The sequence below is a fragment of the Dermacentor albipictus genome, chromosome 5, assembly GCF_038994185.2.
Source record: "Dermacentor albipictus isolate Rhodes 1998 colony chromosome 5, USDA_Dalb.pri_finalv2, whole genome shotgun sequence".
In the NCBI taxonomy this organism is placed as follows: domain Eukaryota; kingdom Metazoa; phylum Arthropoda; class Arachnida; order Ixodida; family Ixodidae; genus Dermacentor; species Dermacentor albipictus.
In genome coordinates, this window is record NC_091825.1 from 63,911,026 (window position 1) to 63,936,125 (window position 25,100).

General features: G+C 44.0%; 1 protein-coding gene and 1 long non-coding RNA gene across 6 annotated transcripts in view; one reads left to right on the forward strand and one right to left on the reverse strand.

Annotated features, from left to right (window-relative positions):
- Window positions 1–836: 836 nt before the first annotated feature.
- On the forward strand, window positions 837–8,105 carry LOC135911736 (uncharacterized). The gene is made up of 3 exons (XR_010567435.2): window positions 837–1,231; window positions 3,828–3,965; window positions 7,160–8,105. It is a non-coding gene; the product is annotated as an uncharacterized lncRNA (long non-coding RNA).
- A 3,116-nt stretch (window positions 8,106–11,221) lies between these two features.
- LOC135911737 (protein MMS22-like) overlaps window positions 11,222–25,100 on the reverse strand; it is a 164,498-nt gene continuing 150,619 nt past the window's right edge. For all 5 annotated transcript variants that reach the window (XM_065444083.2, XM_070538428.1, XM_065444084.2 and 2 more), the window contains 4 exons: window positions 22,735–22,796; window positions 21,399–21,517; window positions 18,976–19,058; window positions 11,222–11,517 (listed from right to left, as the gene is read on the reverse strand). In XM_065444083.2, the coding sequence (XP_065300155.2) occupies window positions 19,039–19,058; window positions 21,399–21,517; window positions 22,735–22,796 (201 nt within the window). In that variant the 3' untranslated portion in view covers window positions 11,222–11,517; window positions 18,976–19,038. The remainder of the gene's footprint in view (window positions 11,518–18,975; window positions 19,059–21,398; window positions 21,518–22,734; window positions 22,797–25,100) is intronic.

Here is a 25,100-nt window from a genome sequence, read left to right on the forward strand (position 1 = left end):
TTATATAAGGGGAAAGGCAGAAGTGAAAGGGGAAGGGCTTTCTGATTTTAATTGTATCTTAGTATCCCTCGTCTTTTTGTTAGTTTGTCTAGTTTTTCGTTTTCTTGTTTCTTCGCGCCTGAATGCGTTGACTGCTGGCACGTTCGTTTATCGATGCGCATCGTCATTTTTCCCCGATTGTATCACTCCCTTCCCCTTTTACTTCTGCCTTTCCCCTTATATAAGGCACCCGTCTTCCGTTAATAAAAGTTAGTTGACAGTCAGGGCTTGTGTCCTGTCCTTTACTTTGTGGTTGCATGTGTTTGCGCTGTAAACAGTTTTTATGTCTGTCTTAGTGTCGTGGTGTTTTGAATTTTGGCTGTATTTCGTGTCAAGGGACGTGTATTTCCGAATCCAAACCGTCGTGATCTTTTTGTATCTTAGGTGTAGGTACACTCTGCGACAGTAATTTGTGTTTGCCATGAATTTGAGTCTGCAGGCGTATTGTAATTTGGACCTCGCCTCCCTTGCTTCGTACGAGGACCGGCTCATTGCCCCGCTTACTGCTGCATTTGCAGTGGCTATGCCGCTCCCAGCAGCCAGCGGCCTAGTTCTGTTTAGTGACGCAGTTTACTAAAAAAAAAGAGAGAGAGAGAGAAACTCTATGAGGATGTGTACATAGAGAAATGACGTGTACACGACCGGCTTACAGCGGCCACACCGAATAGGTAATGCTCTAAAAAAAAAATTCGCATTTCCGCTTTTTTTAGCAGCGCCATCTGGCGTCCACCTAGGTAAGTTCCATGCGCTGCCGCTGCTTATTTTCGAAACTTTTCGAACCACTGCGGAAGGTACAGTACGCCTGCACTCCGCGTATAGGCGTATCAACGCGTATAGGCGCGCAACCTTAACATAATTCATACAAAATAGGGTCATCCAGTATTTTTCGAAACAAATGAGCGATGCAACCGGTAGAAATGCTTCGTCTGCCGCAGCTGTTAAACGAGCTGCCCGAGCAGAGGCTCAGCGCCGCCGCCGTCAGAATCCCGAGGTGCGCGCCGCCGAAGCAGAAGCTAAGCGCCGTCGCCGAGATGCTATGCGAGCCGCCGAAGCAGAAGCTTATCGCCGCCGCAGTCAAGAGCACCCTGCATTCCGAGCCGCCAGAGCAGAAGCTGAACGCCGCCGACGTCAGAATCTAGAGGTGCGCGCCGCCGAAGCAGAAGCTAAGCGCCGTCGCCGAGATGACCTGAAAGTGAGCGCCGTTCTGCTTCGGCGGCCGAAGCAGAAGTGTATAAGCCAGGCTTTACCATATCCTCACTGAGAGCTTATCGCTCGCATTGAAATAAAACGTGTACAATCATTGCATTCTACCAGTGCCAACATACGCAGCAGCGAGGCTAATCAAGAAGTTCGAGGATAAGTTAAGGATCAGCAATGGAACGAAAAACTGTAGCTGCAACATTAAGGAACAGGAAGAGAGTGGTATGGATTAGAGAGAAAATGGCGATAGCTGATATTCTCGTTTACAAAACAGTGGAGCTAGGGAGGCCATGTAATGCTTAGGGCAGATAACTGATGGACCATTAGAGTTACAGATTGGGTGCCAAGGGAAGCGAAGTGCAGTCAAGTACGGCAGAAAATGAGGTGGGTCGATTAAATTTCAAAATATGCAGGCGGAAGTTGGAATCAACTAGTGCAAGACGGGTAACTGGAGATCACTGGGAGAGGCCTTCGTCCTGCAGCGGACATAAACATAAGCTGATGATATAGTACCAACTAGGTTTACTGCTTTCAAATTTCTCGTCTTAAGATTCGAGCGATGACCAGCTTCAACATCGCACTAGCAGCATATTCCCTAGATTAAGAAATACCCAAGACGTAGGAGTTAAACTATGACCACCCTTCTTATCTGTGTCGTAGACGTAGCCATTGCGTCTAGTTAATTTCGACTAGTTCAGAACACTGCTAACTTTGAAGCATGTGAAACATAAGGTTAGACCATATGCACGGTTGCCCGTGTGCGCTCACTCCTGGTTAGATGCCTTGGCAAAATTCACTTTGTGTTGAGCTTATTGAAAGTGCTTCAATATGTGCAAGTCGAATGTGGCTACCGTCTGTCGGTCAAGTTGGTGCGCACTATGTAGTACGGCCAGGGTGGAGCATTTGAGTGGGAGTGCACACTCAAGCCTTGTCATGCACAAAGCAAACACTGCGCATATGCACTAGACTTGCATATGGCTGCAGTCTGCTATGTAGCATAAATACCGTGCCCACGTGGGGTGCCGTAACGAGTCCGCTGACTGAGTGCACTGCGGCTCGCTGAGAACAACCACATTTGGGATGTTGTAGCTGTCAAAAGCATCTATGTGAATGTCCAAGATCAAATTTGATCTGCACGCCACGGTGACATTCAGTAGGTGGAGTGTTGTGGGCATGCCACACTCCGCCATAGCCTTTGCAGTGCAAGTCATTGAAGAAGGAGGGAAAGCAACGCATAGGGGACATTTGTTTTCCAATAACTATGCTTCTACTTAACAGATAAAAGTGCTTTTTGCAACAAATAATTTCTGAAATAGACTATTTTAACTTCAAATGCATTTCTTGACTTTAAGAAAAAGTGCTTCAAGGCCCCCGTGAAGCGTACTTCCTGTCCTGTCATTGCTCCTTTGCCGCTTTCTCGGGCACTGTGACTAACTAAATTAAATTATGGAGTTTTACGTGCCAAAACCACTTTCTGATTATGAGGCACGCCGTAGTGGAGGACTCCGGAAATTTCGACCACCTGGGGTTCTTTAACGTGCACCTAAATCTAAGTACGCAGGTGTTTTTGCATTTTGCCCCCATCGAAATGTGGCCGCCATGGACGGCATTCGATCCCGCAACCTCGTGCTCAGTAGCCCAACACCATAGCCACTGAGCAACCACGGCGGGTACTGTGAGTATACTGCAGAACGGACAAAAAGTAAAGAAGGATCAACATGCTCGACATCACTGCAGTACCTGCAACGCCGCAACTGTGAGGAAACAATGAAGGGGGAATGTAAACTCTATGGTCCTTGTAGTTCTGTTACGTCCTTTTCTAAAACTACTGTGGGAGTGTATCCATCGAAAGCCATCGCACTCTGTTTTCGAGAAAGAGGTTTCAGGGCCATTAAAGGGCCCCCAAACCACTCTGAGCTCGAAAATTTGTTACATAGTGGCAGCCGTGTACTTGTTTCCAATGAACATAAAGTCACAAAAATTCTTATACAATGATGCCATAATAGAAAGGTTACACACGTTTCATGAATGGCTACGTATCCGCCACGTTTCTTGCTTGTCTTTGCTACCCTCCCCACTGGGACTCCCGATGCCTCACCGCATATATGCACCTATTCCGTGCAGTGCAGCAAAGAGCTACAGTCTGGCCATCAAACCAGAAAAAAGGCTCCCCTATTGCCTGGGCTTAATCGCCCCCCCGTGTGGCACCAACTGAAGGGAAACCTCGTGGAAGGACAAGTGGCACATAATATGCAAGGCACCCTTCCTTCTTGGAACATACAGTGGTAGTTCCCGTCATGTTGGTACCATTGTTCCTCGTCAGGTGACCACTGGATAGCTTTTGCCCTGCTGGCATTGCGACATGCAGCGAAAGGAGCGAAAAATCCCAGAGAGGAGCATGGGATTCTATTAATTTGTGGCTCACCCGTGCCCTGTTTGCGAAAGATGATCATCGTGGTATGCTGCTTGAGGTGTGCATGTTCACTTGAAATGTGTACAAAAAAAGTCTGCATTCGTTTAGGGGCCCTTCACTGAGCTAGTGAATGAGTATTGTCAAGAGCCTAACGGAACTTCTCACTTCTTTGCAGATGACACTGTGGAAGTTCAGTGTTGATCAAGTGCATACATTGGGCCATCAGAAAGAGACTGGACATGTGATGGTGGAAACGAGCACCCAAACTGCCATGGCCTTCCAACGGACCATCCCTGTGCAGACTAGACCAACGGTGAGTAAATCATTATATATGGCTGCCATGTCTGCCAAAATTCCAGGTGCCTTATTATTATTTTTACTCTACAGGCTTTGTATAAATTGACCATGGAAGGTAGCACAATTCTAATCCTTGAACTGGGCTGCTCAAAGAGGTGCACTTTATTTGCCCAATAACCCCAAATGCTAGCTGAATAATTAAAGAACTGGTGTCATCTTAATAATTTGTTTTGAAGTGGGTATGCCTTGCATACAACTTGTAAATAGCAATACGTACCACAAAGTAGTCACTTAAAAACATATTTGGTGGGATCTTAGTTAAGTCAATTACACCTTCTGATTTCTCATGCAAATAGTGCCTGTCGGTTCGAGTAACCCATGTGAAGGAGTACAGCTGTGCTGTCTGCCACGGTGAATGTTTACAAATTCACTGTTGTCTAAAAAATATATATCCTGATATAATTCAAGGAATTCTCTTTATTTTTTCAGTCTCAAAACGAAAAAGCTCTGTTGCAATTCAAATACTCCTGTCACACTGGACAGTGTAATGTCATTAGAATCGAATGGCATTAGCATCAATTGACATTTGTGGATTGCTACAAAGGAGAAAGAGGAACAACTTTATTTGAGCTAGGGGTTTGGGCACGTAGGTCCCAGGGTCCCCACATGACTCCACTGCACTGCACATTTGTGAGTTCTTGGAGTTCCACGACATGAGCAGCCCGGTCAGTGGCGATCTTCTGCCTGGCCGGGTCCGTCGAGTGCAGCAGGGAATATTTAATACCATTAGAATCGAATGATTTTTCCTATCTAATGAATTCGAGGAACTCATTTGGCTTCGCACTTGAAGTGAACGTCCTCTCACTATTCTGAATACATAGCAAAACAAGACATCGAGCATTTGTAATTTGAGAATCTAGATTGAAAGCGTTATGATTCTTTTTTTTTTTTAAGGCTTTCGTTAATCTAGCGAGAAAGAAGCTGTATTGCAGGCTGTTGCAAAGTGCTTTTACTCTCCAACTGACTAACGTCTATACCGGTCTGGGCATCACCGCTTTGCTAGTTGGCCATATTGCAAACACTTGGATATGTGCATGCACACGTAGTGTTAAAAAGAAAATTTCTTTCTTCCGGTTTTCAATCCAGTTCAGTTCTCAGTAATCATTGGAGAGAAAAATGAACGGTTCAAAATATTTCATTCTTTGTATCATAACCGAATAATATTTAAAAGAAAACAGCACAAGCTTATATTGTACAGTGCTCCTGAGCTTCATGAAAGAAAGCTACGCAGATCCAATGTAAGTTGGAATCGCAGTTGGAAGTCAAGAATAAATAGTACGAACGCATTAAGTTTAGAAGGTGTAATAAGCTGTTAAAGTCATCAAGAATTATGTGCGCTTTAGAGACACCTACGGCCCACCATCATAGTTACAGGCTTTATGTCGTGGTAAATTGCTTTAGTAGACGCAACAGACGTGCGCTCATTGGTAATACTTTGTCTGTCAAAATTTAATGCTTGCCATTGCGCTTGAGAGAAGTGCAAGGGCATTAATGAGCTACTGTTTATGTGCAGTGGTGAAAAAAGACCAGTTTTGCGTGCGACATCAGTTGGTGGTTGAGCTATCACATTGGCAGCCCAGGTTGCATTATCAATATTTTCCCAACTTTATGGGGAGCAAATGTTGTTCGTAAAAGTTGGAATGTTGGTTAATTTGTTTCTATAAAAAAAAGTAATAGAAAGAAAACATGTACACAATGACAATTTATCACTGCATTTAAGCACTTCTGGTACATGGCAAGTGCAGTCTGCTAGTGTTAGAACATGCTCCATTATGGTGCAAGCTGTACAATCAGTGTTGGTCTCGAGCTTTCTTTGTTTGCAAGCACCGTGGTTCACCCTTTCCAAGTTGTGGGCTGCAAGTCTAGCGATTAGTGACATGTCAAGCTGCGATATTGTGTCCCTCTGCAAGGCAACATGCAAGTGGAGTGGCCGCAGCAGATCAAGCTGTCAGTATTCGACAGGCACCAGGATTTATGCATTTGGGTCTGTCACTTCGCACCGGAGGATTACTGCCGCAAGAGAGCTTTAGCATGTCTGGCATTCCAGTAAATGCAGGTGGACTGGGCATTTTGCCAGATGGGCAGAGGCACGAATGTGAGCATTCTGCAGGGTGCAGCCACTTGGTGGCACGGAGCACAACTAAACAAACACACAGCTAAAATGGCAGTAAATGCTGGTGTAAATGTTTGGCAGGAGTGTAATTGGGAACTCATCGTCATTTTAAATGTTTAAGATGTTTTACACTCATTTACAGCAATGTTAGCCCTGTGTTTGGCTGGTTAAGCTCTGCGCCACCAGGTGGCCACACTGTGCAGGACACTCAGGCCTCGCGCGCTGGCTCAAAGACATTGTCATGACGCAGAGCCAGTGAAGGTGGCGCTTAGCCCCGATCACTCAGCGAACGAGTCGAGAAAACATTGCTAGAGAAGAGGGCAATTTGCAATTGTCCGTAGCTCTCTTAATACGAGATGCTTCACCTAAATTTTGGCAAGAATGCTTTACTGTAGCTGTACCTTACACGTCTACAAAATTTTTGCGAACTGTTTCAGGGACCTTTTAATAGTTTGGGTGTAGCTTTACAATAGTTCGAACTGCAGTCATTGCACCAAACGTCACTGCAGTGTAATGACATTAAAAGCTCTAGTGTGGTCATATTATTCTTTGATCCGCTCAAGGAGCATCACTGTGTATGTTCTCTTCAAAGACTGCTATTTTATACGAGACCAATCCGTTGTGCTTTCTTAGATATGGTCAGGAATAACATTTCAGGGTTTGTGACTGCAAAAGCTTCAAACCACTTGTGTGCTTGTTTGCTCCTTGTCTGACCTTTGAGTTTTTGTTAAATGTCACTTTCATTAAGACTAATTTGGAAACGTGAAAATAGATTTGATTTTATGTCACACAAGACTCAACACAGCTGAAAGTCATCAACTTATCCTTGCTTCAGCCTTCTCATTCTTTATATGTGAAAATAAATTTTATCATTCATAATAGCAGGGATGTTCCTTTTTAAATGGTGGCAGCGTTTAAAGCACTCTTTAATGTAGGAACAGCTGCTTCAAAATGCAGCCTCTGCAGTCATGTGACTCACAGCAATGCCACCATGAAATTGTTTAAAGCACTTGGCTGTCTTGTCTGTCTCTCTTCAGAAATTAAGGAGCCAAGGTACATGCACGGGCCCTGAATGACGAGCTGAAGGAGAAATAATCATCCATTTGATGCTGAAGAGAATACATTGAAGAGGCTCAACTGGAGGGAAGCAAGCCATCATCAAGCTAGCACCTGTTGTGGTACACGAAGGAACACCTTGCCTAGAGTTGACCACGTGGAACCAGCTGTATGCTGGCAATGCCAAACGCTGCCATCATGAAGATAGCGCTTGAAGAGTGCATGCGAGAAACCTTAAGCAGTACATTATTGCCAAAAGTGTTCAAGGAGTATTGTAATGATATTTGCGACTTGTCACTTTCTTGTTTGTTGATGTTGAATGGAAGTGCAAACCCTCTGAATCCCAGAAAAATAGCCTCGAGTATCATAGCACCGTAAATAATTTATACTACGCTTTTTTTGTAGTACCAGGGGGTCCACCCTCCACGACATCATGACGCACTAGGTTGCTCCATTCCCGTGTCCACTGCAGCTACAGCCAAACGTGTGCAGCATTCTGAACCCTGTATAATGCCCATTGTATCATGTATAATATGCCGTTCCAATACCTTTAAATTCTGATTTTAGCATGAAAACTACACACATAGCCTGCAGCAGAGCTCTTTATAAACCGTAGTGTGTTTAGTTGTGGATACTTCAGGAAACCAAGCATACTAATTAATCACTGTAGTAATTAAGTTTTACCTAAAAAAAGCAAATTTATTCTTTTTTTTTTACACATTTGCTCTCCCTGGCCTGAAATAAAGGTTATCAAGTTGTTCTAATTTTCTTTGATGTAGAGCTGTGTTTGGGCAATACAGGGTTAATTTTTTTATAAGCAAACTACACAAACAGCAAATTTTGCTCCGTGTCATAACTAGGTCTGGGCATCAACCAAAAAAATTTTTGTAAAATAATCGGAACGCATTAATAAAATTTTCAGATTCACATGCACGCTGTCAAAAAGTCAATCTGGTGCTCCACGTAAATGAATATAGAAGAAAAGCCATGCAATGAATTTATTGTTGCCTTTTCTATTAAGTCAGCGACACTGTGCGAGTGGGCAATATCAAGCTCTCAGATGCAGTTGTAAGTCTAGCTGCAGAGGCAACTAAGGGTGTTAGAGGCAAAGCAACTAACCATTTTCTGGTACACCATCACAGTAGCCCTGTTTTAGCACAGGCAGGTTGTTCAGCGCTAAAACTCGAAAGGATGCAAGTAGCACCTTCTGACTACGCCCTTTCACATATCGGGGTGGGGAAAAGAATATTCTTGAAAACTACCAGTTTATTAGTGTCGCACATTTCGGCATTCTATAAATAGACAGGAGACATCTACATGACAGAACATCAACATAAATATGCTTAAGCCAAGAAAACGACACAGAAATGCTAAAATAACTCTCTAAACCCCTACTAAATCCCTAACCTCGCAACTCATGTACAGCAAACCAACATGCAAGCCACAATATCTCAGTTCACAATAGGCTAACAAACCAAAACTGTGTGTCACAACATGGCGGTATCCAGCCCAACATGTTGGAAGACGCAGCCGTTGCAACTCTGACGTAACGCAGGCGTCGGCCTCCGTCGCTGTAGCTTGACGGGGCTGGTTCCCATGGTGGTGGCGCCCCAGGTGCCAACTACGGGGGGCTCCAGGGCCCGAGCCCCCTCAGAACTTTTCCGGAAGGGGGGGGGGTGGGGTCCCGAATTCCCTCCCCTCTAAACTGTTATTACCAGAGTTCTGTTACCCACATCATTTGAGGTTTCTTTTGAGTTGTTTCTACTTGGTGTTCAAAATTTTATTGTGGCTAGAAGCTTACTGCATCATTGTTGGCAACGATGTGCGAGGCTTTTAATTCATACTTTCGCTTTATTTCTGCAAATCCTGACAATAGGACAAGCACATTAGAAGAAGCAGCGGTGGCTACTTCATTCATATTCCTTTCACTTAATTTTTTTAAACATTTTCACGATGAACACCACGCACAAGTACAATATATTTAAATATATACACAGGGCAAAGTTATATTTTTTGAAGAGAAGGAGGTAGCCAACTAAGAATTATTTCCAATGGTATGGATAGCATATGTTGCTGTATGTTCACCTCGCTACAAATTGCTATGCATGCGTTTTTTTTAGCCTGAAAAAAAAAAAATCCTGCAGACTTCAGGGACCCCTTCGTCAGAGTATTTTCTCGACGGCGTGTGAAATACACATCCATGATACGTGGCTCACTATTGCTTCTGTTTCCAGTAGGCAGTGCTAACAACACATGAAAAGAAAAACTGTTCTAATAATTTAGAACATTTATAAGGGATGGAAACATAGCCTCATTTCCATTACTGAGTGACCTATATATATTGCCACATGGTATGGCACAGCAAGGGGACTGAAGAAGAAGAGAATGAGGTTCGTCTCGGCATCGCGCGTCAACGGTTACGTTTCGTGAAGTACAAACGCCTGGATCCCCATTCAGCGTGTATACTTCAGCAGGGTATACGCGACAATATTTATGATCTCTGCATGCAAGTGGCAAAGCCAGATTCACTCGAAATCGAAATCAATAGCAGCACAAGCACATTAGAAGCACCAGCAGCAGCTACCTCATCCGTATCTTTTCACTTCCAAATTAAAAAAAAAAATGTTTCAACCTTCACAAAAAGGAAGGTTGAAAAGTATGGGGAACACATTCATAGTAAAATATTTAGCGCGCACAATTGACAAGCACACAGTGAAGGGGGACACATGAGTGCTTACTCTGTTCTGCACTTACCCTGCTTACTCAGTTCTGCTGCAGATGGGGAACACGTCAAGCAAAAGCATCTAATTGCAGGTGCCACAGAAGTGCCTCTGGCTGACATCCAATTTAAACACAGCTTTTTATTTATATGGATGCTGAACCAATAACATGCGCAGTGGTAGCACGCGCCCTATTTGTTTCAAGAGAAAGGCCTCGCACTACTGCATCTTTTGTGCTTACTGTCATTATTCTTGGCCCATGTGCAGGGTGCCCGCCACCAGCACACCATTAAAAAATTGGAGGACACTTAAGCTTCACCTTCAAGAGTGGAACACGATAGCATTATCGCACCCCGTTCACACCGCTCGCTCAAACGATCTACGCGAGCCAAACGTCGCGATCGGCACAGACAGCCGGGCCGCGACGCGCCACGAAGGCGGGCGCAATCATGGGGCGAATGGCGCGCCAGTGTCGGGGCAGCGTCGTACATTGCGAGGAGGGGGTCTTCTGTGTTTGCCGCAAGATGGCTCTGCGTGTGCACAAAGCACAGAAATGTAGCGGAAATGTACTTCGCTACTCGTGTAACTGCGACTTCTGTAATTTACATGCTCATAATTACCAATATACACCGCAGTATAACTTTCTACGGCACATTTCTAAGGCAACACCGCATTTACTAGAGGCGCTTTTGTCCCTCTTTGAACTATCGAACTCGTGGCTGAGTGGTAGCGTCTCCGTCTCACACTCCGGAGACCCTGGTTCGATTTCCACCCAGCCCATCTTGCAAGTTGTTTTTTATTATTTATGAAGTGCCTTCCCAGATTTATCGCTCATGGCCAACGCGCCGCCGCCGCCGACACCGGCTTTTCTGCAACACGAGCTGCTTAATGCCATCGCATTAAAATCTTAGATTGGCCGCGAGCTGTTCAAGATGTGCCCGTGGGCTGCATGCAGCCTGCGGGCCACATGTTGTGCAGACCTGATCAGGCAAAATCCATCCAACAATCTTCTTTGCAGTAGCCGATGGTCCATTATAGCCAGGTATGTTAAGAGCAGAATTTGTTGTGGAAATAACACAGGCAGACCAAACTAAGCGAGCAGAATGGTCTCTTGTATCCGAAAGCATGTTGCATACGGATTCGTTGTGACTGGCCCCCATGGACAGGTTACCCACGTCCCTCTAACAGTATGCAGAGGGTGTGCAAATGCTATGCATTTATAAAATGCATGAAAGACCTTAAGAATTGCGGCAGTTTCTATTTAGTATTTATTTGTCTTGCAGAATGTGGGGTGCCGGATTAAGCTTGACACAGCCACGTGAGAAAGGTGAAAGTCTGAGTAACGGTTTACTTATGAACATTTACAGACTTGATGTCATGTACCAGTGAATGCCCGTACACATGCTGTGCGACAAGCTTAAATCTGTACAGCGCACTTTTTACATTGTAACACATAGTTCTTCAGGTACCAGCGCTCGGAGCATTCAGGAAGATCATACTTAGTACCAGAGTAACAACAACAAAGGAAGGCAAGGCTACAGTTGAAGCAGTTATTAAACTCGAGCTCTTGGAAGCAAGACGTCTTGCAGGTAGATGAGATGACTGTCTACACAGTAGCACTGAAAAATGGAACAGAAATGCAATTTCAAGTTTTGAAATAATCCTGCATTTCACACGAGCAGCTCAGAACAGCATGCAAACATGTGTACACACATACTACATGCACGCACTGTGTCAAGATTTGGAGAAAGGGAACTATTATGCCTACTAATTTCTTTTAACTTTATCTGCTTTACGACGTGAGCAAAAAACCTGCATAAGGCACACTACTGAAAGACGTTTTGCGTTCTGTATTAGCCCTGTCGCGAACATACAACAATAAGCACATTGAGCTGAGGATGTTAAAATGGCAACTAAAGCCATTGGGTGAGTAGCAACTGAAATTCCTTTCATAAAGATGAAACTTTCCTTACTACTACCGTTATGCTTGCATAATGAATGCATTTGCATAATAATTGCACCCCCAACTTTGCTCTCTAAATTTGGATTTTTATTTTCCCCCGCATAATAATAAATCGCACCCACGACTTTGCTACTGTGCAGTCTCATCATCGAATGACCGTGCTGTACTATTTTTTTTTTTGGAGACTAGAATTTTACTCTCGCATCAGTACTACAAACAGTAAGTAGTATGAACAGGTGAAGTATAATTGCGCAATTGGAGGTCCCGAAGTAAAAACTGTCGGGGGACCTCCTAAACAAGAAACAAATGGGGGTTAGTACAATTGTGGCAACAACAGCAGGCTACATCATACAAAGATCGTGTTTGTCAAAAAAAAAAAAAAAACTGGATAAAAAGAAGAAAAATAGAGCTTTGAATACAGAAGTGTGGTAGCAGTGTGTGGAACACACAACGCGGAAGCGTCTTCATCGAGAAGGGAAAAAAAATGTTTTAATATGGAATTAGGTGTTGGTAGCATGTGGAACAAGCAACGCTGTAAAGTATTGACAGGGACAGAAAAAAAAAGAAATATATAAATAAATTAGGAACAGTACAACACAAATATAATGAATAATGTTTACTTCGCACAAAATATACTAGGAGTATATAGGAGCACGTGTTTAAAGCAAGCGTGCTTAATCACGATGCCTGTTGTGCTAAATAAAAAAAATAATTCAGGAGTTTTGCATGTCAAAACCACAATCTGGTTATGACGCCGTAGTGGGGGACTCCAGAAATTTGTACCACTTCGGGTTCTTTAATGTGCACCTAAACCTAAGTACAGGGGCGTTTTCACATTTTACCCGCATCGAAATGCTGTGGCCGGAACTTCATACCGCAATGTCGTGCTTAGCAGCCCAACACCATAGCCACTAAGCAACCACAGCGGGTCCTGTCGCTGTGCTGTAAATATTTACACATAGCAAACGAAATTCTACAGCTAACTTATGCAGGCTACACGTACACTCGGAGGGTAAACATGCCACAGCATGTTTACCACTGGAGCAGGGGTGGTGGGTTTGATGACCGAAGCTAATAGCAAAGCCGTTACGAAAGAACACTGGCGGCAAGCCTGGGGTAGGAATAGGCTGCACGTTATCACGGTTGCTTGGGACCTGACGGAAAGTGTGAGCATGAGAACACTCGGCCTCTTATAACTGCCTGTTTGCCGCCAGTGCCGGCGCAAAGACACTTCGCATATTTGAAATAAAAGAACCACAACTAGTCTCCACAACATCAAATTTACTCCGTTTATGGACTTTACTCTGGCGTAAGCGGAGAGAAAGTGTTCAATGCTCGGTTGGGTGCAGCATACAGGAGAGTCCAAATGAAGAAAGGGCGGCCGGCACCTATCCAGCGTAGTGGACATAGTCAGGTGTAGTGTCTAATTTTTGCTCGCTTTTCTGCCCGTTTTTGGCGTCTCTGTGTGCGAAGAGGCCTAAGTCAAGTTAGACGCCTGCTGTGGGACAGAGAGTTTATCTGCTCATAAAAGGGAAACACTGGTCAGACACGGATAAACTTTGACCAGCACATGAGCAGGATGGTCGAGGAAAGAGGCAGCGCACACAGCATGCTTGTCGGAACAACAGGTGCCGAAAAGCAGCACGATGCTTCCGATAACGGCAGACGGCCAGAAGCGACTGCGGGGACCAGCTGTTGTGGAACCACAACGTGGATGAAGCGGCCAGCGACCTGCACGACAGGTCTGGTAGTTCTACCGCGGAGTGAAGTGAAATAGAAACATTTTTACGGTTTGCAAACAGTATGTGTATTTTTACTGCAAAGATAAGTTATCTAATGTATTTTGCAAATCATTACCGTTTTACTTTACAAATTTAGCTGTTTCAAAACGTTTCAATAAAATTTTCCTGCATTATAGACGCACCCCCCAATTTTGCTTGGAAAGGTGCATTCATTACGCGAGTACATAATGGAGTTCTATACCACAATAAATAAATCAATTTAATCACTCTAATCACCAAACAGGGCCCTTAAGAGGAAGCTTTAGCTAGGGCCCAGCTCCGACGCGGCCTATTTAAATACATTTTTCTGAGACGACCCCTGGACAGATTTTAATGAAATTTGTTGCATTTGAGAGAGAAAGTTGAATTCTAGTGACTGTTGAAAGCGGAATTTCGATTTAGGGTCGAATTTTGTTAAAAGGATATTCAGAAATCTGAAAGTTCAAAAAAAAAATATAGACACAAATTTTACAAAAATTAAAGCTCTGCATCAAGAACAGACGCCGCGGTTCTGTAAACGGCATCCATTAGATTATTCAAAGCGGACAAATTCGATGTGTCAATTTCTATCTTGTGTGCAAGGGTTCTGCAAAAGCTGTATTTCCAAATTACTAAATTTATTTATATTCATGTGTACCATAAATTTTGTCCGATTTAGATGTACTATTAGATGCAATTCACAGAATTGTGATATTTTTCATTGCCAAGTTCGAGTTGTAAACTTCATAGTTTTGTTTTCTGAAAATTTGCTATGTTTGCCAATTCCTAATAAAAAATTGACAACCTAAACGAAAAATTCGAAATCAACAGTCACTAGGATTTAAGTTTTTCTTTTAAATGCAACAAAAATTGTCAAATTTGGTGCAGTGATTGCTGAGAAAAACTAATTCTCCTCTTACATGTATTTAGATAGCAGCACCCAAGCTAAAGCTTCCTCTAATGTCTACCCCCTTGCAAAAACGTTGGCGGCAACTTCACACTCCAGCAACACGAAATGCATTTGCTTTGATGATACATAAAGTATGTATCTACAGTGAACAAGGTGGATTGCTCCTGGCCGCCCAAGTCTCGGCTGGAGTCTGGCTATTATGCTTCATTACCGGGGCCTCAATCTTGGGTACATACTCGTGGTGAACAGTGTTTTGGCAACCACGATGGCACTCGCATTGCATTTTACTTGAGCTCCCAGTGGTTCACTTCTGGTTCTTAAGATCTCGAAAAGACACACAAGCTACTACACGTCAAATGCATCCTGTTTGGAATTTTTGCCCAACACAAAGCCTGCCACACACGTCTCTGCCTACTACTTAATTTGCACTGGCATGTACAATGATATTTCAGTAAGTTGCTTCAGAGCGCAAAAGAATGCACTCGCATATACGCACAATACTCGCACGCAAAAACACACCAAGAAAGGTTGTGCCCTACCACTTTTTCACACAAGCGCTTAAGTGAAAAAGTGTATGCGTCTATGGGAGAGGGGTGCACTTTCTTGGGGTGTTTGTGTGTGTGTGAGAACATGCGTCGTGTATGTGGGTTATTTTGGGCTCTGAAGCAACTTATTAAGATTAGGGGTGTGCGAATATTCGAGAATTTTGAACATTATTGAATATCATATCTTTAATATTTGTATATTTGATTAGAAAACTATGAATATTCGATTGCATACGAATATTCGAAACAAATCCAATATATTGCTCGCTGTGCGGGAGCAAACACGGTTCTTGGCGTTTATTTCTATCTATCTAAGAAAGTGCGTCTGATATTGTGCTGAATTTTGCAGTAATTTCATGCTGCTGGGGAAATTTTGCCTGTAAAACACGCTTAGCCACTGGACGACTGAACTGTGCAGAAAAGCCAGCCTCTCTATAGCAAGGGGCACGGTTTTGCAAACAGCGAGGATGGACTCTTCTGCAGGTTCCACCTATAAACCTGAGCTTATCACTAGACAGCAAATGCTGTGAGTGCGACTGGTACAGGGTCAAATGCGTCTGAGTTTATGGGAAATTTATGCGGTATAATAAGGCACAGGTAAGCAAGAACAGACAACTAGCAAAAATTATTTAATTTTCCGAAGCTAACATGAGCCACATACACAACTGTTTGGTATAATGGCTTACTAGTTTAATTTTTTTACCAGTGACAATGTAATTGCGATCTTCCAACATGTTAAAATACCCCTACTTGCTAATAAATGAATAAATGCATGCGCATATCATTACTCAATATTTGGTGCTATTGCGTCGAATATTTTCAAATACGTATTGGATACGAATACTTAAATGGCCCCTCACCAGGCCCCATAGCAAATTTTGGTTATACACTGAAACTTTTTGCATGTCCTCTAGGGAGCATTCTGCGCAAAACTTTTTCAAATCGGCTCATTACGAGCCGAGATAGAAATATTTCAGTGCCGTGAAACCATGATTCCAGGAGGCGAGCTTCACTGCATAGCAAGATACTCTTTCCGCTCGCTCCTTCTAGCTTCCGCAAGCGAAATTCCTTCCCTGCGTTCTGCCATACTGGACCTCAAGGATAGCATAATGCATACGTCACGGGCCCTGCCTTCATTTTTTTTTTCCTCGCTTTTTTTTCTAATTTCTTCCTTTCTTTTTTTGCTGTGCACGAGCTGCCTAATTGTCTGGTTTCGCGCAGCGCATGATTTTTCATGCTGTGCACAAGGACACGTGACTAGCGGTATAATTCAGTGCTACATGAATAATGAGGCAGAACAAGCAGATTGCAGAGCGTGATCACATGCTGGAACAAAGCAGAAAATGGCATAGTTTCGGTACCTACGCACGTGAGTGCACGACCACGGGAACAAGCAGACGAAGCGGAAGTACATCTTTCTTGCTTCGGTGCGAAGTAAAACAAAAAACGCGCAGGCATTGCGTTTGTGTGTTTTATTTCTCTAAACTTCAATTGGTCAAGTCAAGTAACAGATCACACACAAATAACAGATGGTGCCTTGAATAATTCTCTAAGTCACGTGTCACCACGAGTGACGTCAAATTGCAGACCCGAGTATGTAGGTGCAGGGACGCGAGTACATCACTGTCCGGCTTGGAGGGCAGCAGCAGCGAGGAGAAGGAAAAATGGTGTTCGGATTGAAATTTCAGACCTTTCCACGGCGCATAGCGATTTAATTCTTTGCAAACACAATCGTTGGCACGCATTGTATGCTCTGCGCTTGTCAGCTCAAAATGGCAAAACCTGGTTAGGGGCCCTTTAAGTACTCATATGCAATATGTATTCAATAATTTTGATATTCACACACCTCTAACTGATGTGAATTACTACCTGGCACAGCTACCAGTTCTTCTAGGTTACAATGATACTTGTTTGCTATTTTCCTAACATCAACATTGCCTCTGGGATCAATGTTATCCGACATGCCGGACACACCGCATAGAGAGTAGCTGAGCTAGCTCAAAGCAGGGGCCAGACCAGCTAGCTTTGAAATTGAAAAGCTCATAAACAGGTATTTATGCTTCCATAATCTCTTGGAACTTTGTATATCTGTGTCTAAGCAAAACTGACGCTGGTTGCACAAAAGAACAGTTCACATGCAAAGTGTACCAGCAGTGTGTTGCCAAATGAGAGCCCTTGAAACCAACACTTTGCCAGGATTGTGCATGCAAACTGTTTTTTCATTCAGCCACAGTTTTGTTTACACACGGAGACAGTACATCCCAAGAGATTATGGAAGTACACATTGCAAAGCAGAATGGCGATAGATGCACTAGCCAAGCTTCCCTGACGCTATGTGAACACATGTGACAGGTACGCAGGATGAGAGGCACGGACTCAACGTGGCACGTACGTTAAGTAGCACGCTGTGCATATTGATGTGCATATATTGCTTATCATATTTTGGTCACTACTTTTCACTGACTAACCACTGTTCCAAAGTTATCACTTACGTGTATCAGAACTTTCCTGATTATTGTCTCCAATTCTATAACAAAAGCATCTTGTTGAGTTAGAAAGCATGCACAACACAAATGGTGATGTACATACTGGAACATATGTGAGCGCCAGCAATTACGATGGAATGTATGAAGAGTCATGTATAAATATTAAATAGCCGACACACTTCACCCTTACATCATTTTAACAATAGATGATTGTTGCTATTTGGGCCTCTCTCTCGCTTCTTTTTTCCTTTTTTTTTTAAAGGTGGGTTCACTCAACAAAAAGATAGTCATATTCATGACTCACAGTTTTGGCTATAACTTGTTCTTCACAGTCGCTACGTGACAGTATAAAATGAGTGTTTCCTGAATAAACACTCAGTTGTTAGTGTTTGTGTTATCTTTTTGATTTTTCAAGACTCAACTGTGTAGTTGACATCTAGTACGTAGTGCCAAGCGTTCCACTTATTGTTGTAGCACGAGGTGCCAACATGCACCGAGCCTGGTGAGGCCTGAGCAGTCCGAGAGGCGCGCTATCATTGTTACGGCTTCAGCAAACACACATTTGTGCTACTCGAATTCGGTGGCTTGTGTCAGAAGCTTTTTCGAGTAGGTCATTCCGGTGAGAAGTTCCGAGGCGCCCACCAAGCACAAATCGTGGCACGAGACATCAATGCGTGTTGAGCTGGTGGGGATCAAGCGGCCCTAGACATACACTTTGTTTTCCTATTGTGCAGTGTTTTAAGACAGCGGCAGGGAACCAAAACAAAACAGCGCTGGTTAGCGACACCAGGATACGATGCCACCAGAGCTATACACGACGCCCTCCTTGCGCCGCCCACAGCAGGCAACAGCGGCACGTTTCAGCTATCGCCTATTAAAAGAATGAAATACGTTCCCAATGGTACTACGCCCCCTGTACTGTGAAACAGGTAGATGAATATGCTTATTGCAATATGGTTGGTGGTGATAACTGTGAATGCGACGTGCGATGTCCTGGGAGGAGATTTGCTGCTACCGAAACAAGCAACCAAGTGCGCGGTGGCGTTTTCACATGAGAAGGGCGGGCAAGTATTGCAGGGAAGCTGCTGCGGTAGGCGGCTAGGGTTCTCATCGCGTGCACCTCATGCCTTTTCTTGTTTACGTGGGATCTAGCGGCCGGAAAACATGTAATACAACTGCAGGTTGTGCGAATGTTGGTGCAGCAAGAATGTTTTCCGGGAACACATGAACCGGTAAAAAAGAAGTGTAGCTGTGTCATTTTTTGCATTCTCAACAGTTAACACTGGCGTTGGCAAATCGTACATAACAGGATCATATCAACGAGGTTCTACTGCACTTCAAGGACTACTATGAGCCTTGCAGTAAGTAGAGGCAACTACAAAGATCTCCTCTTAACTTTTGATGATTACTCACGCAATCAAACAGTGCGTCATGCATGAGGCAGCCTAACTCCTTTTGCAGAGCCAACCGCTTGCTTCACCTTGGGACAGCCATGGCTGCAACATGTGGAAGAGAAGGCACAACATCCATTCTGCATTGTAATAAGCTCCACACAAACACCATCACCATATTTTTGCAAACTGTAAGAGCTACCTGCACAATGCCCCGAACAGGAGTACGGTGTTCTGTATAATGTGGCCACTAGGTTCCACTCTACCTTAGAACCAAACTGGACAGGTGCTGGAAGTGTCACTTACTCTAAAGTTTATGATACCATGGAAGTACCTTGACATATGTGAATTTACATTCTGTGAAGCCATGGTACTTTTAATTTAATGGATCATTGTGTAGGTCATGAAATATGCTATAGATTTTCCGTGTACAGTCGAACTTGCAAAAAAATGTCTATCAGTTCGATGTAGAGCATAATTCGAAATAAGCCTGCTAAAGATTTGGATGACATAAAAGCACATACCATTTATAAAATCACTTCATTGAAGAAACAATTTATGATCTCAAGCTTCATGATGAAAGGCGAATTCTGACGCTTCATCACGGCAACACTGCGGGTGAAGGCCCACAAAGCGCAAACACAATGAACCAAAAAAGCGGTGAGACAACTCGCACTTGTGCCATCTCGCACGACGAAGGCACAAGAGCCTCTGATTGGCTGTCTGAGCAAGCTCTGCGGGCGGGTCAGGATCATTTTTTGCAGGGGGTGCCGACTGCTCACCCGAGGCAGCGCGATCATAGTAGGGAGAGTGGTTGGATGAAGCTGCACCGCTGGGCTTCCCCGCCACCGCGAGGGAAAGCCAGCTTCTCAGCACACTTTTCCGCTGCTTGACGTTCGATATATCGGAAGTCGTTGCTATTTTTGTTCGATGTAAGCGTAATTTTTGCTATGTATACTCATTGTCACTATAACATGTTCAGAAATTGTTCGAAATATAGAATAATTCGATGTAAACAGGTTCGATATAGTCGGCGTCGACTGTATATTGATCTTTTTTTTTTTTTAAATGCTGATTTTGAGGCTATGTGCCCAGGCTTCTTGGGAACTTACGCTTTCGCTCAAATCCTGTGTCCTGTAAACTTTTGTGTAGAACTGTACATGTCATAAATTGTTTTGTATGTGAGCAACTAGGCAGTGCGAGTTGAAGACAATTTGCTCAGAGAAGACAGAGTTAAAACTGAGCCTGTGCACTTTATACATTAGAACTTTGTTAACTTGAACTCCAAAGAGGCAGGAAAACTATTAGAATAAGGTGGAGTTAGAAAGGAGAGCTCCTTCCAATATAGTGCTTGATGACGCACACGGTACAGTGATTAATGCAGTCGCCAACCGATAACTTCAAATATGCGAACCTAAAAGTGTGAATAAATGGAGCCTGAAATACCAAATGTGCCGGAATTTGTCTTTATTCCGCACATGTGGCTGCACGAATGCACACATGTTTGCATGTGACCTGGTCAGTCTGTATTTTAACCGTTCTCATGGTTCTCACTATAGACAGATGAAAGTGTGGTCACAAAATGTACATCGCCATCCCCTGCAACATAAACAGAGGCTGACTGCGCTCCAACAGGCACATGATTGCGATGTTTCTTTGCAACAGTCATTGCCCGGGAGTTCTTGCTGCCCTCTTTGAAGCTGTTTGATGATTGTGACCAGCAAAAATTCATAAATATATACAAGGACATTGCCCTAAACCATGTTGCAACGTAACACACAAAGGAACAAATATGGAGGGGTGGAAATTGCACGACAAACCGCTAATGCAGTCCTTAATGGCTTGGCTTGTGGTGTGGCTTGGGTAGAATCGGCTACGACTAGATTGACTATATAATCAGTACTTCCAATTTTGCACAAACACCGGTGATGTATTGAAACAAAAATGTCGGATTTTTTGCTCGCATCAGTCAACTCGGTGGCCAATTTGTTGCGCAGAGAGAGCGAGGCGGAGTCCAAATCACTGGTCCGCGACTGCACCATATCACAGGGAGTGACGCCGTGCCTTACCATGCATTTTTAAGAACACTTTCTCAGGAATTACAGATGACTGAGTGAGTGCAGCTAATTCCAGCTGAGAATGCGTAAGAGGAATATCCGCAATGGTGTGCCCCATGGACTACGCTCCTATCATGTAATGCTGGCAGCATGGCAGACGCTGCCATGAAGCCACACATCACGGCAAAGTACGCACGCATATAGCCCACACCAAAGCTTTGCTGTTCATTTTTTTTTTCTGTCAATTTTTGGTGCAGGTTAATTACATGATCAGAAATGCAGCAAATTCCGCAGTCAGTGTATTTGTGCATAAACAAATATATAGTGCGCATTTCCTCAAAACTCATCTTTTTTTAAATGTGCTTCTTTTTACATTTAGGCAACTCACCCGTAGAGAACATCGTCACAGCACGTGTAACTTGAGACATCAGTTCTCGGTTTGTTCTGGTATCACCACTCAGCATGCTGAGGCTCTTCAGCAGGTTGGGCAATCCTGACTGCAGGACGCTGCAGCAGAGGAGGGAAAACGCACACTCAGCCAGTTGTTAAATGCATTTGCATACTCATCGCTCAATGAAAAGTGCCCTGTTCTTACTTGCGTAGGCAAAAATAGCACCCCGACACAACAGCCACAAGTGGTAACGTCTTCTTTTTTTTTTATAACACTGCTTCTTTCTTCTGATCACTCACATTGGCCTTACAACACTGTCCAGCCACTGCCCTCTCCTTCGTCAGTCAAATGCTTTTTAGGCTGTGCCATGGCAAAGCCTAAAACCTTGCATACAGTAGCCAAGCAACAGGGACCCACTTATGTACACTGGTGTGACATGTGATAATCCACATCATCCTCGACAACCAGAAAACCCTGTCTGGAGGGGCTGTGCACGGCACTTTGAATGCGATGCTTCATCAGGGGCGTGACCCGTTTCGCTGAGCAATGGTAATGTTAAAGCAGATTCTCGATCCAGTGTTGCAGAAGCAGCATTCGTCACTGGAGTTACCATATAGACTCGTGTACTTCTTTTTCCACAATTTTGACTGACTGAACCATTTGTTCAAAATGGTGCCGGTGCAGCCAGCCACTTGTGGCACACTCCAGCCCTCGCCATCTAGTAGTGGCACGCGAAAATACATACCACAGGAAAATTCGCTGATGCGCGCACGATTGTTTTATCACAGATGCCACCTCTCTGAGCATGTATCATGCACACCAGAGTCACAAAATTTCAAGCTCTCAAGCCGCACAACAGTTCAGGGGGTAGCATGTTGTTACCAGGTTCATTTAGTGAAACTTTCTTTTGCAAACAGAATTTATTTTTTCGAAAGCTTCGTGCAACATTCGTAAAATGAGCCCAAATTCATAAACCTTACTGAAAATTCGGGAGAGTTGGCAGGCATGCCCATTGTACCCTGCAGTCCAGTGCCACTCCATTTCGATTGATCTGGTCTAAAATGCATGCAGTGCAGTTTGTACCATGAATAATGTTAAAGCAATACTTATTAGAATAAAATGGTTTCGCTATAACAAGCATTCACCGTACGTTACTTTGCGAACTACAGCATCTTTGGCAACTAGACATGTGGCTGGTCACATTGTCAAGTTATTACTTGTGATGTATTCTACCTTTATACTTTTCGATTCACGTTCTACTTATACACGATGGCACACATCTTTTGATGAATGTAATATGGCTCGTGAGAGATAAGGAACACAAAGAACTTACCTCATGCAATCTTTTTTCAAGGGTGCCAAGTGCTTTAGCAGTTCTAGAAGGAACCGTAGAGCCTGCACAAAAGAATTTTTTTATTAATGTAGAGATAAAGAAAATTTAAGAAACCTGCATGCTTGAGCCCTGTTATTCTTATCCGCAACAGTATCTTTTGTGGTGGCCTTTAAAACAGACGCACAGACACTACCACTCTTGGGAATCTGTGGGCTGCACAGAACACCAAACAATATCATCATAATAACTGTCATCATCATCAGTCTCTTTTATGTCCACTGCGGGGCAAAGGCCTCGCCCAAGGATCTCCAATTACCCCTGTCTTGTGCCAGCTGACATCATTTGCGAATTTCCTAATTTCATAAAACCATCTAGTTTTGCGCCATTCTCGACAACGCTTTTTCTCTTGGCAGCTGTTTGGCAATTCTAATAGGCCACTGGTTACGTGCCCTGTGAAACTCCCATTCTTTTCTTCTTAATGTAAACTAGAATATCAATTAACCATTTAATCTATAACCTACACCTCTGTCTTCCTGTCTCTTGATGTTGCGCCTGTCAAGGTTGTATCAATGAGGTTGTACTGTATTTATGACGCCATTTATATGTTTGAAAAACGCGGCAATTTTTCAACTCTCTGTTGCCCTGAGCTCTTGTTCAGATGAACTCGGTTAAGCCAAATTCTCGTATATAACAAACAACACGGGGACGTTTGTTTGGTTTTCCATAGACTCAATGCAAAAAGATATCTGCTTAAGACGAACCGCCTCAGACGTGCTCTTTGGTTAACCACCACCACTACCGATCCTGGACGCTAGGGTGTCCCACTGGGCCGGCCCCGGGGGCGTGCGCGTCGAGGCACCTTACTGGAGGCCTGCGGCCATCGCCCGTGGACAGAGGCGAAAACAAGGATGTTTCACTTTGTGAATACAGGTGATGCGCAAGCGTATGGGTGCTACAGCGCGCACAAAGTTATCGGCCCTTGGTGCACCTGGACTGTTTGCATGGTGGATCATATTCAAGGCAGGGTTGCACGGCCGCACCATATGCAGCCGCTGCCGGAGTAGAACGCCTTTTTAATTCACTTACAAACTAAATTGGCAAGCATGGTGTTATCGTGCACAGGCAAACATGAACACATCACACTCTATGACCGCAGAAGCTCGCTATCAAAATGCTGGCATGCGCTCTCTATCACTTCAATGCAAATTGAGCGGCGAGAACGCAGTTCATACAAAGCTACAAGCCATCAGCCCCCCTAGACTGTGCCCCCAAAGCAGATTGCAATATAGATAAAGCCCGCCCGACCGAAGTACAGCACCTCCCTCCTCTCCCCTCCTCGGTTGCATGCGAATGGCGGAAGACGGTGCACCCATCCCCCTCTTTCCTCCTTTGTGCACGCAAGAATGAGCCGCCATCGTTGGCTCACTGTCGCATGCTTTTACTCAGACATACAGCTTACGGCTTGTAAGGACGATGTTATCATGAGACAAACACGACAAGTTGGTATCATAAATGAAACCTGTAGCAACTGCCAGAGAAGGTAAACACAGCGCACCTCCGCCCACCTTCCTCCTCCGTGATGCTTCGCGTCGTTTATCCTTCCCCACTTCGCTCAACGTCACCTAGACTTTCCTCTAGGTTGCGTTGCTTTGCTGCGCACTCAGTGTGCTCCTTCGTACTTTCACTAGCTCAGAGCCCACGGCAATGACCTGTTAGGTGGCAGATCCCTGCTTTAACTCCCTAGTAAACCTTTTCCAGCAGCACAAAGGCACAGAAGGATTTTTAAGGTCATTAGGTAAGATGAAATAATTTGTGGATGCTCTCCAATTTGCACAGAAGCACCAAACATCCAGCACGGACTGGATGAAACCAAGTAAAAGCACCACTTCAAAACAGTTTTATATTAAGTTCAGCTAAATAAATGCTTTTTACGCCATTTTCCCCACATTCTAAGTCTACTTCACTTACTGTTTTGAAGATATTTGTATGCACCTGGTCATGTTGCCAATTAGTCCTCTGATAAGATGAAATTCCGATAAGACGAACAAATTTTCATGGTCCCTGCGAGTTCTCACAGGGAGTCTACTGTATGTGCTGGGACCCTGTGTGGATACAAGCGATTTTTGTTTTTCAGTTCGTAGTCTCTTCGTTCTAATTCCCAGGCTTGTTTACGCTGGCGCATTGGTTTCCGCTTGCGCTTTAGTTTCGGTTTTATCACACAAGCCATTTTCATTTGTCGCACTCGCAAAAACTGATTTCTATTTGGTGTCTAATCTCTCGAATTGTTACCGTTAGGTGCTCGCTCGTTTATGGCTCACATAGGTACGATTACATCTGTTCATAGGGGGCGCTAATGTTACAAACGA